We start from the raw sequence: 25,926 nt of genomic DNA, 5'->3' as shown, positions 1-25,926 counted from the left end.
TTTTATAATTGAGAGATTCAGGTGCACATTAGTTTACTTTTTAATCCTAGAATTATGATTCAAGAAAAAAGATAACATTTTAATGGTATATTCAGGGAAAGCCAATGGGCTTTCTTGAAAAAATTCAACAAAGAATTTGTTAAATACCTACTATGTAGCAAATATTCTTTGAAACAAACACAACAATACTGGAATGGAAATAAACACAAGGTGCCCAAAACCCAGATTATATGTGAGAAAGGAAAGATGTAAGAGAGAACATTTGAGTCGTACTTTCTAGAGTAAGAGTTTTCCAAGTACGTGGAGGGTAGGCGTCTCAGAGAAGGCACCTAAAATCTGGATTTGGAGAATTTAGTAGTTCACAAACTTAGATAAAAAGAATGCACACTGAAGGATTTGGGACCGTTAATTTAGTGAGGCTTCATCTAATTCCCTACAGAAATTCCCCATGTGGGAGATGAAAAGTTAAAACGTTTTTAACAAGAATACAAGTTTTTAAAAGATCATTATGGTTCTTAAAAGTACAGCTCATAGAATTTTGGAACTGATTTTTTTTAAAGAATACTTTTAAAGTAGAAAATACCCTTTAAAATATCAAAGTGGTTTATTCATTGTGGTAAAGAAAGCCTCAGGTGCGGATAGGGTGGGAGTGGGTCGAGATTTTGAACTTTAAACACCTCAGACTTCCTGGTGGGCAGGTATTAAACTCAAAGTTAAATATCTGTAATCTCTAAGAAGCAAAATGGCAAGAACAGTGTTCCCATGGTAACGGGACTTGTTTTCTGCCAGGGGCTATTATATTCTCTATAAATAGACTTTTGGCTGTCAACATTAGTGAATCAAAATTTTTACTACTTTCTATCAGCACCAAAATCATCTGAGGATCACTGTACTATGATAGATCTTTTTACCCAACCACTGAGTCAACATAGTTGAAAACCTGTTAATGTGTTCTTTCTCTCTGTTTCTATGGAAGTAAGTAATGTATGTATCTCTCTCTTCTATCACAGGCTTTGGATTAATAAAAGAGTCACAAACTGCTCCTTGACCCATGGGGGCTCATGCTCCAAACAGGTGTTCTAAAGACCAGCTGACAGCTTTACCAATACATCCTACCATCCCCACATGGAAGGTGCTCTGGGTTAACTACTGGACCTGAGTATACAAAATCAAGCCAGAAGGTAGGAAAAGGAATTAGTGAGCTGAGGAACTGAATTATTTAAAACACCCTATTTAAAAGTGAGAATATAGCAAGTGCTATATTTCGCCATTTTGGCCTGGCCGACAAACTCCACCATTCCACAGGGGAAAGCTATTGCCATATTTTTTTTAAGTGTATTATGTTTGATGAATCATATGGGTCTAACAAACAAAGTTATATCAACCAAAAGAATAAAAGAGAGCTAGTCCTATGGTGCAGGATTCTAAACAACTCTTTTAACAACTATTCAATGGTTTAATTTTCTAACAACAAACAATATTTTAAAAACTCCATTTCTTACTATTTATTTCATTCTAAATGTACTCTTACTAGGTCATGTTAAAGAACTGATACACACACACACAAATATATATGTATATGCTCGTGTTTTCACACACATTAAATTTATAAGAGGGAGTCCTGGGATTAATTTAGTTCTTATATTCAGTTACTGTCTTCCATACTTTATATTTGGTTATTTATTTGTAGCTGATAAAAAATATCTTATTATATAAAACTTGGAAAGAAGCAAAAAAAAAAAAAAAAAAACCCCTACAATTTCATCTCCCAGAGGCAGTATCTTTTGTTCACAATTTTTGTCCCTGTTTAAAATTCAAAATCCATGCCCCTGTTAAATTTTTATAACTAGAAATACAGGGTTAAAGTAGTAACCTGGACCTTTATAAAATTTCTGGTATATAATAACTAATTGTGACCCAAGCCCCAGCCGCTGCCACCACCATGGAAGTGTCCCCATTATACCCGTCAGGCAGTGGGGAAAGCCCCTGGTGTCCTGGCCTCTGTGATCAGCGAGGGTTTTGTCCCTGCTCATCTGACGGGCAGAGAACCTCCTACATTTAGATTTGCACTTGATTAGTGGGCATCAATATGGTCTCATTTAGTTTGTCATTTATATTTCCTCTTTTGCTAATGGTCAGCTCAGGTCCTTTACCTATTTCTCCATTTTCCAATCTTATCGTTTCAATATATATTAATTTTAGGTACATTTTACGAATATTTTGTTAGTTTTATTTTGGCTTTAAAAAATTAAAATAGGTAAGTTCTCTTCTCTAGGTAGCCCAATCATTTTACTTTCTCATTTCTATGAGTCCCCTGCTTTTAAACTTACACCTTTCCAACCAGAGAGCAATCTCATTTTTTTTTAACATTTAACCCTTTCATTCAAGAGGACCTATAGTATGGTATAAAGGGAAAGTTGAGAACTGATTTTTATCTCCCCTCAAATAGCTAACTTATAGACCCACATTCTTTGCACGATAATCCTCCATGCCCTATTTATTTGAAAGTTTTATTTTTATTTGCTCAAAGTGACTTCCTCTAATACCTATAGTATACTTTAAATTTAACATTAAAACCCTTTCTTCAAAGAACATTTTATTTAAGAGACAAACTCCTAAAAGAGATGAAGATAAAGTTCAGCTGTATTGGATGTTGCCTCCTGATCTCTCTCTGTCCCATCACTTCTGCAAAAGGTGAGGAAAAACACACCTAAACCCGGATGCACTTTTTCTGTGCTTTCCTGTTGCTTGTGTTTTTAACCTCATGGACTGCTCTGCTTGGAAAGCCTTCTCTCACATGGAGATGAGCTCTGACAAAGAAATCCCCAGTTTTCCTGTCAGAAGTCTAATCTTCTCTCTCTGCAATTTAAAATACACTTGTTTCTCTCCTAGGGCACTTAAGTCATTTATACCTTGAAATGAAGCTACTGTATCAAACCTGGGTTTGATACATGAGTTCAGGTACACTGAAGAATGCATTCATATAGAGAACACTTAAGTCATATGCATGAAAGCAAAACAAATGTGCCTCTACTCACGTGTAAGCTTCAAAGTCCCCATTGTTAATAGCTTCAATCAGTTGTTCAGTGACTTTGATAATCTCTTGCTTTCGTGCTAAAGGCAAAGAGAAAGAGTTGGGTGAGAATAAAGGGTAGAAGCCATATAAGATTATTCTAATGATACTGCTATTTTCCTCAAACAGGGTGCTACCCATTTAAGACAGCCCTCTCAAAATCGTGGTGTTTTCCCCTCTACAGTCTTGCTGCCCAGAGCTCCCAGATCCATGTTAGGTCCTTGTTCTGAGAGCCTGGCAGAAACACCAACTGTTCTCAGGCCCTGCTTCAGACCTGCAGACGCACAGCCTAACTTTAACAGGACCCCTGAGGAAGCAGGTTCACGTTGGGCAAACACCACTATATCCCCTTTGTAAAAAAATGACATTCACCTGGAAGGTCAAGGCTGTATTTTTTTTACAAATTAGTTTTTATTATCTTTATCTCAACATGATTGAGTTTATGAACATTTTTCTCTTGCCATTAACAACTGTGTTATTTAAAAGACAGTCTTAAAGTATTACATTACTAATATGTCTTTCTTCATAGTACTGCTGAAATGCATTGAGACATTTAACTTATATAAAACTATTATTTTACTGTTTAGCTCAACTAACTCTAATGAAAGGGGACGCTAACACTGTAATTGCCATCATATGTAGATAAATGGCCTTCCGTAAACTGTAAATTGGAAAAACAGTGTATGAATTAATGCTATGGATGGAGCCAGAAGCCTTCCTGTGTAGCTGGCAACACTGACATCAAACATGATTTGCTTCTATTCCTAGCCCACAACTGGTAAAATTGTTAAAATAGTTGACTTGGCTCAAATTCCACCTATTTCATCTGCCTCACATGTTCTTTTCCTTTTTGGAAAGCCTACTTTGTATTATTTGGCAATTAAGGATATACTATATACCATGACAATTTCTTTAGTTAAATTATTGTTGTAAATTGTTACTAAACTTGGTTGACTCTCCAATGTCTTCCTAGTTAGATTAAAAGCTCCCTGTGGGCAAAGAACATGTTATTTCTTTGTATCCTCTAAAAAGCTTTATCCAGTGTCTTTAATAAAAGAGATACTCAATAAGTTTGTGAATTTGGTCAACTGATATTGAAAACCTTCTCCTGATTTCAGAACATTATTCTTTTACTAACGAAATAAAATCATGAAATATTTTAAAAATTAAATTTCATTGAATTTTGTTTTAAGAACATTGTGGTACTTCCTTAAATCACTGGAAATAAACAGGGTAATCACAAAAAGTTATTTCCAATCTATTTTTTTTTTTGGCTTGAAAAATACTCATTCATTAATTAACAATTTTGTATGCCCGAAGTTAGGCACAATACACCTAGTCCCTCGTTTCAAGTTATCACAAGGCTGAAATCAAATTATAGTGAGGTAATAAGGCTGCTGTTCATCATAGAAAAAACTGAAGTCTGGTTTTAGTTCCTATTGATTAAAGGCAACCAGTTTGCATTTTTAATAAATCTGATCTTTTTAAAGTACATTCTTAACCACAAACTTAAATGTTCATACTTACTTTCAAAACTCCAGGTTATCTAGGTTTAAATATCCCTTATTTAAAATAAATGTTCTGTAAAACCTAACTTGACTTCATTGAGACTATATGAGACTACCTTATAAAATATGGTTTGTTGATAAAATGGTTACTAACAATGTCAAGGTTGACAGTATAAAAAATAATCACCATATAGGGTAGATTCCATACTCAGTTATTTCATTTATATTGAAAAAAAAATAACATTTCTTGCCTGTGCTCTTTTGATGAATGAATAGCTGTAATACACCAAATATGAAAACATACTGACAGAGATAGTGTCAGGGAATAATTCTATAACACGGATGGTGCCAGAGGCACATTTTAGCTTAAATTTATTTAGGCAATAAGTGATTAATCTGTCTCTGGCCTCAACAGTGTGAACATCTGGCACAAAGGCATGACAGCTGACCCGATTCCAGAATATACAGGACACTGGTGTGGGGGAGCTCAGAAAATGAAATTAGGAAAATGTGACTATGAAAACTTGCTCCTTGTATTAAATCCTCATTTAAAACTAATAGATTCCCTAAGACACTGAGTGGCTAATCGGTAAAAACTATAGGTTAGAAAACAATGTCAATTTTTTAGAACAAAAAGAAAAGGAAAAAACGGACGTAAGATTATTGCCCTTTGAAGAGCTTCATTAGGCCAAGTTAGTTTACAAAGTGTGAGAAGTTCAGAGTCACTCTCTGAAAGTCTCTGGATTCCTTCACAAGCATAGTATGGTATTAGAAACATGGGGTATACATGGCCTTGACTCACTCTGAACTCCTGTGCAAATACTCACTAGTTCTTCAACAGCTGGCATCCCTACAACTGGCTTAATCTTCATCCTGCATAATTACAGTGACACAAATTGCCTTCTTAGTTCTTATGTTCAGAAACAGTGGTGCTGGGGCTGGCAGGACGGCAGATGGGAGGCGGCCAGGATGCCTCTGTGCTGTATCACCATAAAAATGACGTGAGGCTTTTGGCTTGGGAGGGGCCTGGAACTCAGGAATCTCTAGAGTGTTTATTTCCTTGGAGCAAAGGCGAGTGAGTCAGGGCAGCACACGACAGCTGACTCTTGAAAGGAAAGCAGGAGGCTGGGGATGAATCGTTTGTATATAGTAGTCTGTTGTGGTTGGAATGGTTGCCACAGTGACTTAGAGGAAGCTGGAGGGTTTGGTACTAGCCAGGTGTCCTCTCCTCCTCAGTGAGGCTGAGGGATGCTCGCTGGGTGAAGTGCCTCAGTGCCTCTGTTCTGTGGGGAGGGCCATTCTCCTCTAGCTCTCCCACTCCCTGAGAGTAAGCGATGGCCACTACGGAAGTCCAAGTGGGGAGATCCGGGATGTGGCACTAACTACTCTAAAGGTGAGGGAAGAATGTACCAGTAAGGGTTCCCTGAATACCCGAGGCTTCTACCTTGTGGCTAAGCATTTAATCACAGAGAACTGATTACCGAATAGTTTTATTGATAGAATTGAGGTGCTCAAGCCTATACCCACAGGTCCTAACGAAGACTTCCAGGTTCCTAGGGGAAAGGCAGGAGAGAAAAGCAAATGGGAGAAATATTCCAGATCCTGAGTACACTCACATCCCATGCAATTCTGCAAAAGAACTGCAAATAGTGTCATGTTCCAATTCATATTTTTTGGCTCTTTATTGTTCTAAAGAAGCCTGGAAGAGTAAGATAAGAGTGTGAATGGTCCAAGTATTTAAAAAAAAAGAAAAGAAAAGAAAAGAAAACGAAACAAACATCCCTGGGAACTGAGAGTGATTATATGATAAAATAACTGATAGATTTAAACATTTCTCAAGCAGTATGAGATCTGAGCATGGCACTTCCCTGAGATACGCAGACAGACGTTACCCCTCTTGTTAACAAAGAAGTCGAGAGTACAGGTACTGCCCAAAGCCACAGAGTTTGCTGATTACTCCGATACACCATCTTGAAATACTCTTTTTTTCACTTTTCCCATCTTTTCTTATCAATCATCTGCTCACAGCATCTCACTCACATTTGCCACATGAACCTTAAATGTTTCAATTCCTTGTAAAAGGCACAGTCTGAGGCCCGCTAACCGTACACTGTTATCCCTACAGTTCTGTCTATACCAATACTTTAAATCACTGAGTATCCCATGACTCCCAGGTCGTTACTTCTAGACTGTTCCTCTAGGTCTGTATGTCAGCGCCTACTTTGGAATCTCCATTTGGATATCTCAAATGCATCTTGAATCCAACATACCCTAAACTGAGCATATGAATTTCTGTCACCACAAACCTATTTGCTCTTCCAGGGACCTCATCCTGGTGAATGGCAACATCATCCATTTAGACAAGCCAGAAAGAAACCTGAGAATCATTTTTTATTCCCTCATCCCACCTCTCCCAATCCAGTAGTTCAAGCCATAGTGAGTTTGCCTTTTAAAGGCCTTACACATTAATCCACTTCTTTTCTCCTCATCACTCTGGTACAACCAACCATCATTTCTTATCCAGAATAAATGACTAAAGAGGGACTATTAAACCTTGTAAAATCTAAACCAGGGAAGCCCATGTGCATATATGTGTATGTACAGATATACACACACAATGTATGCAAGCATACAATGGAATACTACTCAGCCACAAAAAGGACACAATCATGCCATCTGCAGCAACATGGATGGACCCGGAGATTATCACACAGAGTGAAGTCAGAATATGATGTCATTTATATGCGGAATCTAAAATACGACACAAACTTACCTATGACACAGAAACAGACCCACAGACATAGGGAAAAGACCTGTGGTTGCCAAGGGGTGCAGGAGGGATGGATCAGGAGTCTGGGATTAACAGATGCAAGCTATTATATAGAGAATGGATAAACAACAAGGTCCTACTGTATAACACAGGGAACTTATATTCAACATCCTCTGATAAACTATATGGAAGGGAACAGGAAAAAGAATGGATACACATTATAACTGAATCACTTTGATGTACAACAGAAATTAACACAACACTGTAAATCAACTATAATAAATTGAACAAATATTTGTTCTGTTTAACTACTACGTCTACATTCACAGAGTTACTGGGTAATTGCCTGCCAGAGACTTGAAGGACACAGGGATTGAGTGACTTATTGAAGTCATCCAATCAGTTCAAAAGCTGTGCCAGGACTGGAACTTTATTTGGCTGAGGTGCTGTCTGCTGTTTAATTCACTAATCTATGTTCCTTTGCAGCCCACAGTGCCTAATTCAATATGTTGAAGTCATAAACTTAAATGAACCACCTAAATGCCTCTGCACTTTCTCTGGCAAGGTGACTGACAACTTAATTACTGGGCCAGAGTTGTAGTTAATTATTACACCAATTCAAAAAAATTGGATCTCCCATGGTTTGTCTTTTTCCATGTTGCCATTAACAAAAATAATGATTTGGAATAGTTATTATCTTAGGCAAATATACAAATTAGTTTCATTCTCATGCTCTTGGTAGTTTTATCAAAAAAGGTACCTGTCAACTTAGCTATGTTTGGAGTTTCCTGTGGAATTAACAGCTTGTTTCTTAGTCACTGTTTTTATTTCACTAGTTTCATAGATTATTAACAGTTGGGAGAGTAATTTCCATTATTTTGGCTTTTAAAATCAAGGATTCTGGAGTTGATTGGTTTAATAATTTATAATATTTTATTCAAATATAACAGCTGGAAATTACCAAATTTCTATTCAAGATTGCTTTCAAGTAGCTCACTTACCCAAAAATCACCTGTTCAATAACATCAATATTTCAGCCTTTTAATTGCTGGAGATCCTCAAGATTTAAAAGATAAAATAAATTATTCAAATCATCTATGTACTTTGCTCTATAAAAAACTACTCTTAGTTTCAAAGTATAAATTGTTAATTGGGGAAGAAGTACTGTTAGTACTGTTACATTGCTATGGCCTGATAATAAATGATTAGCAAATATTTAAAAACAGAAATGTATGGCACCAAAATCATTTGGTGTAAGTGAAAGTGTGTTTAGATTTTTTTAAAAAGGTTTGTGATAATATCTTTGGGTTACAAAATATGGCTGTGTCATTCCTAAGATGAGTCTGAATCTGAAGATGAAAAAAAATTACTATTTACTACTTTTTAAAAAGGATTGAAGTATTTGTAAAGTATTTATGAGGATTTTCATTAAAAATGGCTTACATACACGTTTCAGAGTCTAAAGAAGCTGTATGAGACCAAATAGAATGTCTGCTGATATGAAAAAACTCAGTGCATCCACACTTAAGTAACTGGGTAACAGTTCTGCCAGAAGCTAGAAATAGGACAACATTATGAATACCATTGGGTACTTTAAATATTAAGATGTTTTATTAATAAGATTGGTGTCACACCACTTCCAGTTAAGAGTTGACTGGTTCAAAGATTCATGTCAACTGCTTAGATTGAAGAGTAAAATTGTACTCTTTAAGTATCAGGCTTATATACTTGCATAACAAGAGAAATATTAAGCATTCTCTAGAGGTATTTCTTTTTTCCACTGCAGAACTAAATAAGGTGACAATCAAAACTATTGTCTCAAAAGAAAAAATCAGATTTATAAAAGAGACAGTGAGAGGATTTTTAAATATGTGGAAAGTTCTTTTTAGCCTTTTTTTTTTTTGGTGGTGGTGTGTTGTCATGAAGGAAATACAGCTTTCCCTAAATCTTGGAACTATAACGATTCCAACTAACCCCTCCAATCAATTTTACATGATATTAGCCAAAACAGGTCAAAAGTTAAGGTCAACATGCTCTGTCCTTCAGTATGAATACGCAGCAGTGTCAAATACTGAGAAGGGTTAAAATTCTGTGCAGCCATGAGGATAGGTGTATTTTTCAATGATTTCTACTGCTGTTGCTTAGCTTATAATTAATGTATCTTCTTTTAAATAACTTATTCTTTTATAAAAAGTATAAAATTAGTTCACACAAACACTGAGTTCAGTGAAAAAGAATTCACTATATTCTTAGACAAGTTTATTTATAACTACACCTTCCTGAATAATTTAATTGGTAGATTCTTGAGTGCTCCCAGGCATCAAGAATGCAGGAGGAATGCAAGACACAATCCTCTGTGTTATACAACCATCTTCTTTTTCCATTTTGCAAAAGACAAAAATAAAAACCAACCAAACAAAAAGATCCCTCAAAATTAATTGAAGTGTGGTTACCTTTGGAATTTTTTGAGAAAGAACTAATCTAGTAAAGAATCCACCTGCAATGCGAGAGACCTGGGTTTGATCACTGGCTTGGGAAGACCTGGAGGAGGGGATGGCAGCCCACTCCAGTATTCTTGCCTGGAGAATCCCATGGATGGAGGAGCCTGGCGGACTACAGTCCATGGGGTTGCAAAGAGTCGGACACGACTGAAGTGACTTAGCACATGGCACAGCACAGGCTACCTACAGTTATAAAGACATGTTACTCTGTGACATTTATTGAGCTCCACATGATATCTTCTAAAGGTCTGTTCCCTGTATTCCCAGGTTCACACAAGCTCCTAATCATGCTTCAGCACTGCTCGGACCAGCGTGCCTCGATGAAGTCGAACCTAAGCAGCTTTCTCAATCACCCCTGTACAGATAACGCAGATACTCTGAGAACAGCATTGTGCTTTCCTGTGTAAAATGATATTCAGCTCATTTTGACCCATTTCCCTTGACGAGACTGACAAGATAACTCAGCAGATTTTACTACCACCCAAGAAAACTCAGCAGCATCTGCTGTCATTGTAATCCCACACTTTCTTGCTAAAAATTTCTCATCTTCAGCAGCTTTCATTGCAAAGTCTATCATTATCCAATTCATGCTTCCTGAAGCAATGAATGGGAATTGCAAGGGCAGATCATGTCTAGTGTGGTGGAAAGAAAAGAGGCCAATTCACAAAACATGTCATAGAACCCAGTCCCACCCATACATTTTTTAAAGACCTACAGCATCTACAATCAACAGTAAATTATCAACAGTAAATTTCAACTAATGAAAAAAGTTTATGCAACAAATAACATATTTAAACAATTTTTTTCAATTTGGAAAATTATGGGAAAATAATAGACTCTCAATATGTCAATTGTGTTAAAAACATGAGTTTGTCAATGACATTGTAGATCCAAAGGCCAGGGCCCAATGTAATATATGTGCCTACATGCCTTAACTGATGATCTGAAAATTGTATAGCCTTCTGAGATGCCGCACCATAGACTGAAAAGGCACAGCAGTAGTCAGTCTGGATAAACTTATAACGGCTTACCCCAACTTGCAAGATAAACTTAGGTTTGGGAGAAAATAAATTCCCATTTTCACCACACACACAAACACATACACACACATTCACAAAATGATGTGAGTTCCTGTAATTCTTCTGAAGTCCCCAGGCATTTGACAGACAGCAGTGATAAGACTCTGAGGACCAAGAGTCATGTCCATGGTTGGTTGCTACATTTTTTCAAAACTTAATTTGGGAGGGTGGAAACAGCCTTTCAGACCAGAAGTTCTTAAATGAGTCCTCATGGCTAATGGTTTTTTTTTACTAAAGTGATACCTCATCCTGGACTATGTTACCAGTTTAGCTCTGAGATACTCTGCTCAAAATTCAGCTTAGAGAATTCATTTCAAATATGTGGACCCAAAATGTTGCCTGTCATTTCAGTAAAGTACTGTTGAGTAACTGTTGCTGCCATCAAGCCATCAGCCACTGCAGCCACCCCTCATGATGTCCCCTGAGGGGAATGCAGGATGGAAAACACCAGAACACTGGCCCTAGATAATGGCAATGCATATCAAAAGGGGAATTTCACCAAGTTCAGGCTCCTGCATCTTCCCACACAGAGAAAAGCACTGAAATCACTAACTTCAGATGTCTGGGTTTTTGTATGATTAGTAGTGATCTTTTGATGTTCCACCCCATTTCTTTTACTTTTCCAGCAAAAACTCGCTACCCTTCCTCCTTGCTTTGTTTTTGAGAGCAGTTCCTCAGCACTATCTGAGAGGTTGCCTCCCAGGCTGCAGTCCTCAGTAAGGTCCTCAAGCAAAACATTAACTCTCAGCTTTTAAGTTATACACATTATTTATCTAGTCAACAAGTACTTATTGGAATATCATGGTCAAATTTTATGGGACCAGTAAAATTATTGTTTTAATCAATGCGAGTACAGTAAGAATTAAATTTATGATTCATATATCTCTGAACTAACAACATATGACTGTTTCATTTAATATAAATGATGGTAAGAAGAATTGATGCTTTTGAACTGTGGTGTTGGAGAAGACTCTTGAGAGTCCCTTGGACTGCAAGGAGATCCAACCAGTCCATTCTGAAGGACATCAGCCCTGGGATTTCTTTGGAAGGAATGATGCTAAAGCTGAAACTCCAGTACTTTGGCCACCTCATGCGAAGAGTTGACTCATTGGAAAAGACTCTGATGCTGGGAGGGATTGGGGGCAGGAGGAAAAGGGGATGACTGAGGATGAGATGGCTGGATGGCATCACTGACTTGATGGATGTGAGTCTGAGTGAACTCCGGGAGTTGGTGATGGACAGGGAGGCCTGGCGTGCTGCGATTCATGCGGTTGCAAAGAGTCGGACCAACTGAGCGACTGAACTGAAGATAAAATTTATAGTAAATACATATTTGTGAATATGAAATACTGTTTTTTCTTTATTTGTTGGATTAAAAAAAGAACATTCATCAAAGACACCATTTAGGTTATTTGATGAATAATTAACAGTCCACAAATATAAACTTGGAAATTCCAGGGGGAGAGACCACTGGGAATGCCTATAAAGGTTATCTTTAGCACTTGCATAGACAGATTATATACAACATGTCACAAACCATCAAAGAGGAAATTCTTCAATAGTTCACAGCATGCTCATGTTAGAAAATTCAAGTTGTACTAGAATTTTAGACTCTAAGGACCTTAATACTCAGATACAGGGTCTTGAATATTTATCCCAAACAGATGTTTTATTTGTTTTATCCTCCATAACAAAAAGCACATTTCATCTTTATTAACTATTCATATATTTAAATAGCATTAATAAAGACAGTATGATATTGGCACAAAAACAGAAATGTGGACCATTGGACCAGGATATAAAGCTCAGAGATAATTCAGGCACCTATGGCCACCTAATCTATGACAAAGGAAGCAAGCACATACAATGGAGAAAAGACAGCCTCTTTAATAAGTGGTGCTAGGAAAACTGAACAGTGATATGTAAAAGAATGAAATTAGAACACTCCCTAATAGCATACACAAAAATAAATTCAAAATGTATTAAGGAAGTGAATGTAAGGCCAGACATTATAAAATTCTTAGAGGAAAACATAGGCAGAACATTCTTTGACATAAATCACAGCAGGATCTCTTTTGACCCACTTCCTAGAGTAATGAAAATAAAGATAAAAACTAACAGCAAGACCTAATAAAACTTAAAAGCTTTTGCACAGCAAAGGAAACCATAAACAAGATAAAAAGATAACCCTCAGAACGGGAGATAATATTTGCAAATAAAGCAACTGACAAAGGACTAATCTCCAAAATATACAAATGGGTCATGCAGCTCAATAAAACAAACAAACAAACAAACCCAATCAAAAAATAGATAGAAGACCTAAGGAGACATTTCTCCAAAGAAGACATAAAGACAGCCAACAAACACATGACAAGATGTCTAAAGATCACTAATTATTAGAGAAATGCTAATCAAAACTACCATAAAGTATCACCCTCACCCCTCAGAATGGCCACCATTAAAAAAATCTACAAACAATAAATGCTGGAGAGGGTATGGAGAAAAGGGAACCCTCCTGCACTGTTGGTGGGAATGTAAATTGATACAGTCACTATGGAGAACAGAATGGAGGTTCCTGAAAAACTAAAAATAAAATTACCATATGACCCAGCAACCACACTACTGGGCATATACCCAAAGAAAACCATAATTCAAAAAGACACATGAAACCCAATGTTCACTGCAGCGCTATTTACAATAGCCAGGACATGGAAGCAACCTAAATGTCCATCAGCAGAAGAATGAATGAAGATGTCATACATATACACAACGGAATATTACTCAGCCATAAAAAGGAACAAAACATTTGCAGAAATGTACATGGATCTAGAGATAGTCACAGAGTGAAGTGAGTCAGAAAAAGAAAAACAAGTATTGTTTATTATAACGCATCTATGTGGCTAAGGTCCATGGGGCTGCAAGGAGACATAACTGAGGGACTAAGCACAGTGAAATCTAGAAACATGGTATAGATGATCTTATTTGCAAAACAAATAGAGACACAGACACAGAGAACAAATGTATGGATACCAAGGGGGAAGTGAGGAGTGGGGCGAACTGGGAGATTGGGGTTGACATATATGCACAATTAATACTGTGTGTAAAATAGATAACTAAAGAGAATCCATTGTACAGCTCAGGGAACTCTATTCAGAGCGCTGTGGTGACCTACATGGGAAGGAAAGCCAGAGAAAAGGGGGATATATACATACGCTGTACAGTAGGAACTAATAGAACATTGTAAAGAAACGACACTCCGTCCACTAAAAATCAACTAAAAATTAGCATTAGTAAGTTCCAACTTAGTCTCTTTTATTGATTTTTTTTTAACTTGTAAAGGTTATAAATGAAGAGCTTCTATTTCTTGAAGAGAGATTTAAAAACACAGTCTCATATGCTCACACTGTTACTACACTGGTCACAAAACCTCTAAAAAAAAAATCACAGGAGTCTCTTTGAAGTAAGCTATCTTTTCTGTCATTGAAGACTGTTAATCTTTTCAGAGGTAATTCTTTAGCAATATCTTTACATTTTTTCACCTTAACTCTATATAATACAATATTTGGTTAGAATACTGTAATTCTTAGTAAAGTAGGCTAACTGGAGAGTAAAAATACTCTACTCAAAATAGCTATCACCACAGCAAGTTATTTTCCCCAGCTGAAAACATTTTCAAGTTCAAACTGAAAACAAATGATATTTTGGAGCAGAATTTCTTTCTTTCAAAATTTGAAAACACATAGTGATGATGGGTTTTTGTCTATTACTCAAACTTGCCCATAAATCTAAAATTCTCTGCTAACATTTGCCATCTGTGTTTTGCTTCAGATATAGTGTAAATAACCACATGTAGTGATGTTAACAAAGACCCCAACAATCCTGTAATGAATTATTTCAAGAACCAACAAATAACAGATCTTCTACACTTAAGCTGTTAACTTCTGTCATGATGGTTTGCGTCTCTCTGAGGAATCAATGACTTGGGTGATCAGTCTCTGAGAGGGATATTTTATGTTATAGTTCTTGAGAGAGTTTGCTTGAGAAGTAATTTGGCATAGGCAGGCTCCTTTTAAAATGTATTTTACTTTTGTCAAAAACAATCAGTCTACATACTTATCTTTTATTCTCATCAGGGATAATCAAGACATACTCAGAATAAGCCAATTTTTCAAAACACCTGAAAACGTTCAGGGATAAAATGATCAGTTTAAATGAGGGAAGACGGAGTCATTACTTAAAATATCCTGTTTAATTAAAAACAGAATATGTTTCTCAAAATTTTTAAGAGTTTAAAACAAATTTAACTTAATCTAAAAACCTCATAATTAATTCATTAACTTGTTAAGTGCCTACTATATGGTATCATCGAGGGAAAAAATGGTGAATTAAAATAATCTGTGTAAAATTCATGACAAGTTAATACTGTTACCTTCATAAAAGCTTTTTAAAAATATTGGCTTTTGTTTCAACCCAAAAGTGAATTTATTTTCTATACTTGGGCAGCTTCTATGTTTGCTTATATATATAGACTGGCTGGATTCTATATTGTGGGTCTTAAAATTTACAGATGTTTACCCACTTATGAAAATAAATGGCTTACAATATAGAAACACTGAAACTACAATAAAAAACACAGATCCCTTTAGATTTACAGATGCTTTTAATAGTGAACTTCTGTGTTTATTTCATGTATTCACAGGAAAGAATGGCCAGAAATAATGTAATTAATTTTGCTATCATGGGTGAGGCATTTAACAAATTTCTGCTCTAGTCAATATGACCATGTTTTGATATTGTTATCATGGTTAGGTCTGAAACATATGAAATTAGCACTTTTGAAGGTAAAAAATGGTTAAGTACTGAGACATCATTATCACCACTGTACACAGTGTGACTCAGGTTTACATGGGCAGCTGGATTGCTTAGCTGATAAAGGGCTGGGCTGTATTTCAACCCTACTATATTTGACACCAAAACACCTGCTCCATCCAAACAGGAAAGAGGATCCTGTAACTTACTTTTTCAATTTTCATTTTCTATATTTTTAGTTCCTAAATTATGGGGCAGAGGCAGGGAACATGTAGACAAAAGTCTATGAAAATAAAGTTGGGACGTGATCATAACTTATAGAGAATTCTAGCCTTTTGAGTGGCTACTAGGACATGGCATAGTTGGTTGTCCATCATGTTTCCTTCCTTCTTCAATTAAATACTTATTATTCCTACTATCAATAACCTCAGATATGCAGATGACACCACCCTTATGGCAGAAAGTGAAGAACTAAAGAGCCTCTTGATGAGAGTGAAAGAGGAGAGTGAAAAAGCTGGCTTAAAGCTCAACATTCAGAAAACAAAGATCATGGCATCTAGTCCCATCACTTCATGGTAAATAGATAGGGAAACAGTGGAAACAGTGGTTGACTTTATTTTTGGGGGGCTCCAAAATCACTGCAGATGGTGACTGCAGCCATGAAATTAAAAGACACTTACTCCTTGGAAGGAAAGTTATGACCAACCTAGACAGCATATTAAAAAGCAGAGATACTACTTTGCCAACAAAGTTGGTTTAGTCAAGGCTGTGGTTTTCCCAGTGGTCACATATGGATGTGAGAGTTGGACGATAAAGCTGAGCGCTGAAGAATTGATCCTTTTGAACTGTGGTGTTGGAGAAGACCCTTGAGAGTCGCTTGGACTGCAAAGAGATCCAACCAGTCCATCCTAAAGGAGATCAGTCCTGGGTGTTCATTGAAAGGACTGATGTTGAAGCTGAAACTCCAATATTTGGCCACCTCATGTGAAGAGTTGACTCATTGGAAAAGACTCTGATGCTGGGAGGGGTTGGGGGCAGGAGAAGGGGACGACAGAGGATGAGATGGCTGGATGGCATCACTGACTCGATGAATGTGAGTTTGAGTTAACTCTGGGAGATGGTGATGGACAGGGAGGCCTGGCGTGCTGCGATTCACGGGGTCGCAAAGAGTTGGACACGACTGAGTGACTGAACTGAACTAAACTGAGGGGAAAAAAGCCAGATAATAATATATCTAGGAAAGGAGGAAAGCAGAGAAGGAGAATAGGAACACTGGATTTGGAGGGTAGCAGTTTAAAATTAAGGTCATCTAGGAAGATCTGGAGAAGGAAATGGCAACCCACTCCAGTATTCTTGCCTGGAGAATCCCATGGACGGAGGAGCTTGGTGGGCTACAGTCCACGGGTCGCAAAGAATCGGACATGACTGAGCACTTCACTTTCACGAAGATCTGAGTGGAGAAGGCAATGGCACCCCACTCCAGTACTCTTGCCTGGAAAATCCCATGGACGGAGGAGCCTGGTAGGCTGCAGTCGATGGGGTCGCAAAGAGTCAGACACGACTGAGCAACTTCACTTTGACTTTTCACTTTCATGCATTGGAAAAGGAAATGGCAACCTACTCCAGGATTCTTGCCTAGAGAATCCCAGAGATGGGGGAGCCTGGTGGGCTGCCATCTATGGGGTCGCACAGAGTCGGACACGACTGAAGTGACTTAGCAGCAGCAGCAGCAGGAAGATCTGAGAGGATGTAACATTTGATCAGAAACTAAAAAAAAAGCAGCAGCAGCAAGCACATGGAATCTATATCAGGACATATCAGGCAGGAAATGGCAAGTGCAAAGGCCCTGAGGCAGCAACCTGTTTGCTATGTGTCAGGATAGTGTTCCTGAGACATAATAGGAGATGAAGTCAGATAGTAAACAGAGGTATGACTGGAAGAGGTCCTGATCTCTGAGCGTCCCATAATCCATTCTAACTGCATTAGTAGCCACTAGAGAATACAACCAGAAATAAGACATGATCTGACACACTGTAAAAGCATCTCTTTGACTACTCTCTTGTGAACTGACCACAGGAAGGTAATACCAAAACAGGCTGACTGGCTAAGAAGTCATGCCAATAAGGCAGGCAAATGATGTTGATGCTTTTGTGGACCAGGATGATGGAAACAGATCTAGTGAGCAGTAGTCAATTAAAAAGAAAAAAAGAACTGAGTGTATACTGATCTGACAAATAAGAAAATCTATAGGATTGACTGATTGCCAAACCAACAGGATTTGCTGATATGATAGACCAGGTGTAAAAGCAAAACTGAGGAGACCAAAAAATCCACCAATACCTAGAAGTAAAACTGCCTTTTTCTACTAAATATGATGCTACTTTTCATATGATGTACTGGCAAACATAACAACACTGACCAATGGAAAAATGTCACACTATTAAATATCAAAAGAAATAAAGACAGACTACCTAATTCACTAAGAGTTAAGGACAAACATCTTATTCATGTATCTTGGAAGAAATATTCTTTAACAGAATAAAATTTGAATGCAAAACAGCCATTCATTAGGGAACTACATTAGCAGATATGATTTCATTAAACAATGTACTCAGTTCAGTTCAGTTCATTTCAGTCGCTCAGTCGTGTCTGACTCTTTGCAACCCCATGAATCGCAGCACGCCAGGCCTCCCTGTCCATCACCAACTCCCGGAGCTCATTCAGACTCGTGTCCATCGAGTCAGTGATGCCATCCAGCCATCTCATCCTCTGTCGTCCCCTTCTCCTCCTGCCCCTAATCCCTCCCAGCATCAGAGTCTTTTCCAATGAGTCAACTCTTCACATGAGGTGGCCAAAGTACTGGAGTTTCAGCTTTAGTATCACTCCTTCCAAAGAAATCCCAGGGTTGATCTCTTTCAGAATGGACTGGTAGGATCTCCTTGCAGTCCAAGGGACTCTCAAGAGTCTTCTCCAACACCACAGTTCAAAAGCATCAATTTTTCGGTGCTCAGCCTTCTTCACAGTCCAACTCTCATGTCCATACATGACTACTGGAAAAGCCATAGCCTTGACTAGCCGGACCTTAGTTGGCAAAGTAATGTCTCTGCTTTTGAATACAGTATCTAGGTTGGTCATAACTTTTCTTCCAAGGAGTAAGCGTCTTTTAATTTCATGGCTGCAGTCACCATCTGCAGTGATTTTGGAGCCAAATAAAATAAAGTCTGACACTGTTTCAACTATTTCCCCATCTATTTCCCATGAAGTGATGGGACCAGATGCCATGATCTTCGTTTTCTGAATGTTGAGCTTTAAGCCAACTTTTTCACTCTCCTCTTTCACTTTCATCAAGAGGCTTTTTAGTTCCTCTTCACTTTCTGCCCTAAGGGTGGTGTCATCTGCATATCTGAGGTTATTGATATTTCTCCTGGCAATCTGGATTCCAGCTTGTGTTTCTTCTAGTCCAGCGTTTCTCATGATGTACTCTGCATATAAGTTAAATAACCAGGGTGACAATATACAGCCTTGACGGACTCCTTTTCCTCTTTGGAACTAGTCTGTTGTTCCATGTCCAGTTCTAACTGTTGCTTCCTGGCCTGCATACGGATTTCTCAAGAGGCAGGTCAGGTGGTCTGGTATTCCCATCTCTTGAATTTTTCACAGTTTATTGTGATCTGCACAGTCAAAGGCTTTGGCATAGTCAATAAAGCAGAAATAGATGTTTTTCTGGAACTCTTGCTTTTTCCATGATCCAGAAGATGTTGGCAATTTGATCTCTGGTTCCTCTGCCTTTTCTAAAACCAGCTTGAACATCTGGAAGTTCATGGTTCATGTATTGCTGAAGCCTAGCTTGGAGAATTTTGAACATTACTTTACTAGCATGTGAGATGAGTGCAATTGTGAGGTAGCTTGAACATTCTTTGACATTGCCTTTCTTTGGGATTGGAATGAAAACTGACCTTTTCCAGTCCTGTGGACATTGCTGAGTTTTCCAAACTTGCTGGCATATTGAGTGCAGCACTTTCACAGCATCATCTTTCAGGATTTGAAATAGCTCAGCTGGAATTCCATCACCTCCACTAGCTTTGTTCGTAGTGATGCTTTCTAAGGCCCACTTGACTTCACATTCCAAGATGCCTGGCTCTAGATTAGTGATCACACCATTGTGATTATCCGGGTCGTGAAGATCCTTTTTGTACAGTTCTTCTGTGTATTCTTGCCATCTCTTCTTAATATCTTCTGCTTCTGTTAGGTCCATACCATTTCTGTCCTTTATCGAGCCCATCTTTGCATGAAATGTTCCCTTGGTATCTCTAATTTTCTTGAAGAGATCTCTAGTCTTTCCCATTCTGTTGTTTTCCTCTATTTCTTTGCATTGATCATTGATGAAGGCTTTCTTATCTCTTTTTGCTATTCTTTGTAACTCTGCATTCAGATGCTTATATCTTTCCTTTTCTCTTTTGCTTTTGCTTCTCTTCTTTTCACAGCTATTTGTAAGGCCTCCCCAGACAGCCATTTTGCTTTTTTACATTTCTTTTCCATGGGGATGGTCTTGATCCCTGTCTCCTGTACAATGTCACGAACCTCATTCCATAGTTCATCAGGCACTCTACCTATCAGATCTAGGCCCTTAAATCTATTTCTCACTTCTACTGTATAATCATAAGGGATTTGATTTAGGTCATACCTGAATGGTCTAGCGGTTTTCCCTGCTTTCTTCAATTTAAGTCTGAATGAAGGGATGGAGCCAAAACAAAAACAAAACAATGTACTAGATGACTGATAACTCCTTGAGGCAAAGGGTAAGCCTTCTTTTAGTCTCAGCCTAGTCTGTCATATCCAGTACATAGTAGGTGTTCAATGATCTTTAAAAAAAAAAAAAAACTGCATGAATCCAAATTTTTCAAATATTTTGTTAGGAATCATATGTGTTACATGCAACTGAAATTTTCTGTACTTCCTCACATATGACTATTTGTAGCTATGCCCTTATGTTTATTTTTCAATGAACATATTATTCCTTGTTTCAGAGTTATCTGGATACAAGCCCAAAACAAAGAAAATATATTATCATGCAGGAGAAGGCAATGGCACCCCACTCCAGTACTCCTGCCTGGAAAATCCCATGGATGGAGGACCCTGGTGGGCTTCAGTCCATGGGGTCGCTAAGAGTCGGACCCGACTGAGCGACTTCACTTTTACGCACTGGAGAAGGAAATGGCAACCCACTCCAGTGTTCTTGCCTGGAGAATCCCAGGGATGGGGGAGCCTGGTGGGCTGCCGTCTCTGGCGTCACACAGAGTTGGACATGACTGAAGCAACTTAGCAGCAGAATCATCTTTATCTGTTCTAGGCCTGCTCATGAGGGCAAGAAGTGTGACTAGTGCCTCCTTAGTGCACCTTATACTGTAAGTGTGGTGTATTTATTGCACTAAATTAAATAATGAAAATCCTATTCCAAAATACAAATAAATAAAAACCATTTACTTCTAGACAGTCTGCTCTATAAAGCATCTTCATTCAGTAATGCTTTCTCTGCTTCTCCTGTAATATTCTCCATTTAATATACTGGTCTGAAATTGAAGCATTTATAAGCTGGTGGAATGGATTAAAAATGCACAGGACCGAGATTTGTTTCTTTGACCACTTTAGAACTGGTTTCTCCCGAAAAAAATCGAAGGAATTATTTTTGCAGAAATCTATACTAAAAAAAAAAAAAAAAGGCCATTTCACTGACAAGAAGAATCACTAAAGAATATAAACATATACTTTCACATAATTTCTCAGTTCAGTTCAGCTCAGTTCAGTTGCTCAGTCGTGTCCGACTCTTTGCGACCCCATGAATCACAGCACGCCAGGCCTCCCTGTCCATCACCAACTCCCAGAGTTCACTCAGACTCATGTCCATCAAGTCAGTGATGCCATCCAGCCATCTCATCACATAATTTCTAGATATGTTTAATTAGTAGAGAATAACACAAACTCAGCAAAAGACTCTAAAGTGATTATTTTACTAAAGCAATTATTTTATTCTAATAAATAACTTCAGAATTATAAAGCTTATAGTTAAAAATATTATTTAAATTCTGTATAGAAATGTATAAGTCAAATAATAATTTTAGATATTAAGTAATTTTACTTAGTAGATATTTTAAAAACATGAAATACACCCCCAATAATAATTCTTACTGGAATTTAATTAAAGTACTAATTTTATAGTCCATTAGTACTATAATACCTTTGGATATACAGGTCAGTAGACAATTTTTTTCCCATTTTAATAACATTCCCTAAAACTACAGTGATTTATTACTGTGAGCCCAGTGATTTAATCCAACTTTGAATTAAGTGTCTCTCTATAATTATTCTCAACAGTTTATATTATTAACATATATTACTTTACTATATATTATTTTATAATGTATAACTGAAAATCTTTAAAAATATGGACCTTACTAGTACTGCATTAAAGTGGTATAGGAAAAAAAAAGTGCAATTCTGTATTATTGATTTCACCATCTATATTCTGTAACTTGGGGAAACCAGAGCCGCAGAGAAGTTATGCGACTTGTTTAAGGCAAGTTGCATAAAAGCTGGAACTAGAAACAGAGTGTAGATGCCAGGTTCTACATTGGCGAATTCCAGCAAAAATCAGATCTTTTCTGGTGTTTTTTATATCAGTTGAAGAAAGTGATTAAGTTATTATCTGAAAAGATAAGGAGCCAGAGGGAAGTAATAAAATACTTGAGAACTTGTACATGTTAACTTTAGCAGCTTATTAAATTTTTAGCAGGTAATGGGAAAAATAGATAACACAAAAAGTTTACAATCAATATATGCAGCTGTATTATAATGTAAATTAGATATTTAAAACATTTTGATCACTAAAATTTTGATTATATAAACTGAGTTGATTACCTCCTATTTCCTAGTTTTCTAAAAGTGCAGACAAATATTTACAGACTTGCTAGGTAAAGCCATTTAAAGAAACTTTGAACTGAGAAAAGGTATTACTATAGAATGAGCTTATGCTTTTCTAATGATAAAATTAGTAGCTACATGTTTTTATTGGTTGGTTTCATTTGTTTTGATTTGATTTCAGACTTTGTTTTAAGCTGGGTTTGGCAAGAGCTTTTGTGGCTCAGAGGTTAAAGAGTCTGCATGCAACGCGGGAGTCCTGGGTTTGATCCCTGGGTCGGGAAGATCCCCTGAAGAAGGAAATAGCAACCCACTCCAGTATTCTTGCCTGGAGAATCCCATGGCCTGAGGAGCCTGTTGGGCTACAGTCCACAGGGTCGCAAAGAGTCAGACATGACTGAGCGACTTTACTTCACTTTTGACCCCATACTATTTTGTCAGCAGGGCTAAACAAGCCTGAGGCTATCACTGACAAATTTAAGATTCAAATCTCACAGAAAGCAAAAGAGTAAAGAAAAAAAAAAAAAAAGCAGACTGAGTACAGAGGGTAAAAAAATGGAATGTGGAAAAGAAAGAAAGAGAAAATGAAATAATGTTACATTGGTGGTAGAGTGGAATGAATTCTGCATCAGTCCTGTAAGTTACTGATCCTGATATAAAAGATAAACAGGTAGACACACAATTTGCAAACAGAAATTTTTCTTACGAAATCGTTTTAAAAATCAAAGTTCGGATTAGAAACCTAAAAGGAGTTACTAATACACTGTTCTGGGCTTCCCTGGTGGCTCAGATGTTAAAGAATCTGCCTGTAATGCAGGAGACTCAGGTTGAATCCCTGGGTCAGGAAGATCCCCTGGAGAAGGGAATGGCAACCCACTCCAGTATTTTTGCCTGGGAAATCCCATGGAAAGAAGAGCCTGGCAGGCTATAGTCCATGGGGTTGCAAAGAGTTGGACACAACTGAGCAACTAACACACACATACACTACAGGTCTTCTAAGATACTTTCAACCTAATGGAACAACATAATTATCCAAAGTCTTTAAATAAAATATCCAGGAGTCGCTTGATTTGCAGATTCTTTTGCATGGAAAGCAAGTATTGAGTTACAGGCTTCATAAGGATGGGAAGGAGACTGGCACCAAGAGGGCCTCTGCCCCAGGAAAGCCTACACAGAAGCCATGATCTGCACTAAACAGTTGAATCTGAGTATTTAGTCATCACACTGTCTACTCATGCCCGGATTTACAAAAGACACACACAAACATCTCAGCAGTCAAGTGATTCTGTGGATTAGCTGATACCACGACATCCAGGTGTCATCACATTCCAGGCCCCACTCAAGAGATAAGGCTGTCAGCTCCTGTGCTTTAAACTGGGCCTTATGCAAACATTCTACGCAGCTTCACGACCCGTGATTCTATGCAGCATCACTTACTTGTCAGCAAAAGGAAAAAGAGGAAAAACAAGCCTGAAGTCTCCACATACCACAATACATTTCTGCTTGTAGTACAGAGCTCCACTGGCCTACAGATGTAACAAAGACGAAATGCAGCAAGAGATCCAGGCAGCTGCTGAACGGTGACCTGAAGTGAGATGCTGGAAGCAGGATGAGTGACAGAGAGCATGTACTGGCGCAGAGGAGCTCAGTGTCGACAGGCGCCGCACAGCTCTGGCATTGAGGGAAAGAGCAGCAGGTGGACCAAACTGTAGCACACCTATTAGGAGGAAGTAGCTGGCGCTGAGCAATGGTGCTGTGCAGGCTAGGAGGTGGAGAGGCACTGCAGCACACAAGGACAGGCCCAGGACACTGGGGCGGCAGTCACAAACCACAGGAAAAGTCTTGACACGTACACAGAGTTGAAAGGGCCACTGCTCCGTATCACAGGCCTTAGGTGCGCCCACAGCCACGGAAAGCAGTACTGTCAGCACTGCCCCTTACTCATCAAGGGCTGCTGCTGCCAGCTGTTTGATAACACTGGAAATTAACTAACTCATGAGTTGGTAGAAATATATTCAAAATGGAATGACTATTTCAATAATTTCAGACCTAAAAGATCATATTTTGAAAACATCAAAAATTCTATACTTCTTTAAAGTATATAATGGTGTGTTATCATCACAGTGCTTCTATGGCAATAAATATGCTTCATTAAGATGCTCATTTGTTTTTAAACTATTAATATCTCTCCATTACACTCAGTTTATTGACACAGCATTAGAGATAATATTTGGTTTTTGAATCCAGGGCAAAATTAGGAAGTTGCTCACAAGGTCAACATGAGGAAGTCAAGTTGTAGTGTTGGAGAAAGAAAACACAGGACCAGAAGCTTTTTACAAATAAGAGCTGTAAAGCAACGCCAAGTTCCCTTAGGGTGACCATGAGCTTGGGGAGGAACATGTTGTGGTTATTACTAAATGCTAAAGGTTTTTAAGAAAAAGAAAATAAAGAGACTTTTAGATATGAAGTGCCTATATCTTGGGCCTCACTTTTCCAGTTAAGGTTTCTTGATATTTATTGAACTAAATGTAAGGAATAGCTTAAATTATAGCACAGATTTATGTAAAGCACAGAAAAGAGTAATTTGACTGAGTTGCTGAAAGCTCTTGAATAAAACTAGCTCACAGAGAGGGGGAGCTCAGACAAATAGCAGGCATTTAATAAATACTCCCTAGTGAATGAAGAAACTGAGCCTAAATACAGATCAAGAGTAACAGGGACTGAGGCCACTCGAAAGCCAAAGGCCATTTTAAACGGAAACTAACAAGCAGAGTTGAAGGAAAATGGGTCTGTTCCAAATCCTGGCTTTCCAGGTTCCACTAAATGGAAAGGACTATTAATCATCTACCAATTAAAAAAAGAATCCTAAAAGAATCCTATGATAAACCATAATGCCAAAGCATATTTTAAAAACGTCTATGTGAAAAATGACAACTAATGAGAATTTTCAAACATCCGTAGATCTTATTACTCTAAATGTACTTCAGGTAATGTAGTGACCCAGAGAGTAAAACAAAATAATTTTTTAAAAAGCTACACACAACTGCTAGTCTTTCTCTTCCTCCAGAAGAAGTCAGAAAATGGCACTCTGTCATTGGCCCCCCTGGTTTCTTCCTTTAGTAGGTCGCCGTGCTGTGTTAGTGTCCCCTACCCCATTTTCTTTACAGCGTCCCTGCTGGGTTGGTCCTGGGGCACGGCCCAGAATGTGATGCCACTGGCACAGCAAGGCAGCATGTGACACAGTAGCACGGGAAGATGCAAGTCCAGGTGC

At 37.9% G+C, this 25,926-nt stretch overlaps 1 protein-coding gene across 16 annotated transcripts in view; it reads right to left on the bottom strand.

The window, feature by feature from the left end:
• The window catches only part of CAMK2D (calcium/calmodulin dependent protein kinase II delta), a 317,386-nt gene that overhangs the window by 7,706 nt on the left and 283,754 nt on the right, over positions 1 to 25,926 (bottom strand). For all 16 annotated transcript variants that reach the window (XM_018049187.1, XM_018049192.1, XM_018049193.1 and 13 more), the window contains one exon: positions 3,039 to 3,114. In XM_018049187.1, the coding sequence (XP_017904676.1) occupies positions 3,039 to 3,114 (76 nt within the window). The remainder of the gene's footprint in view (positions 1 to 3,038; positions 3,115 to 25,926) is intronic.

Source organism: Capra hircus, chromosome 6, assembly GCF_001704415.2.
Source record: "Capra hircus breed San Clemente chromosome 6, ASM170441v1, whole genome shotgun sequence".
In the NCBI taxonomy this organism is placed as follows: domain Eukaryota; kingdom Metazoa; phylum Chordata; class Mammalia; order Artiodactyla; family Bovidae; genus Capra; species Capra hircus.
This window is presented reverse-complemented; position numbering and strand designations above follow the sequence as displayed.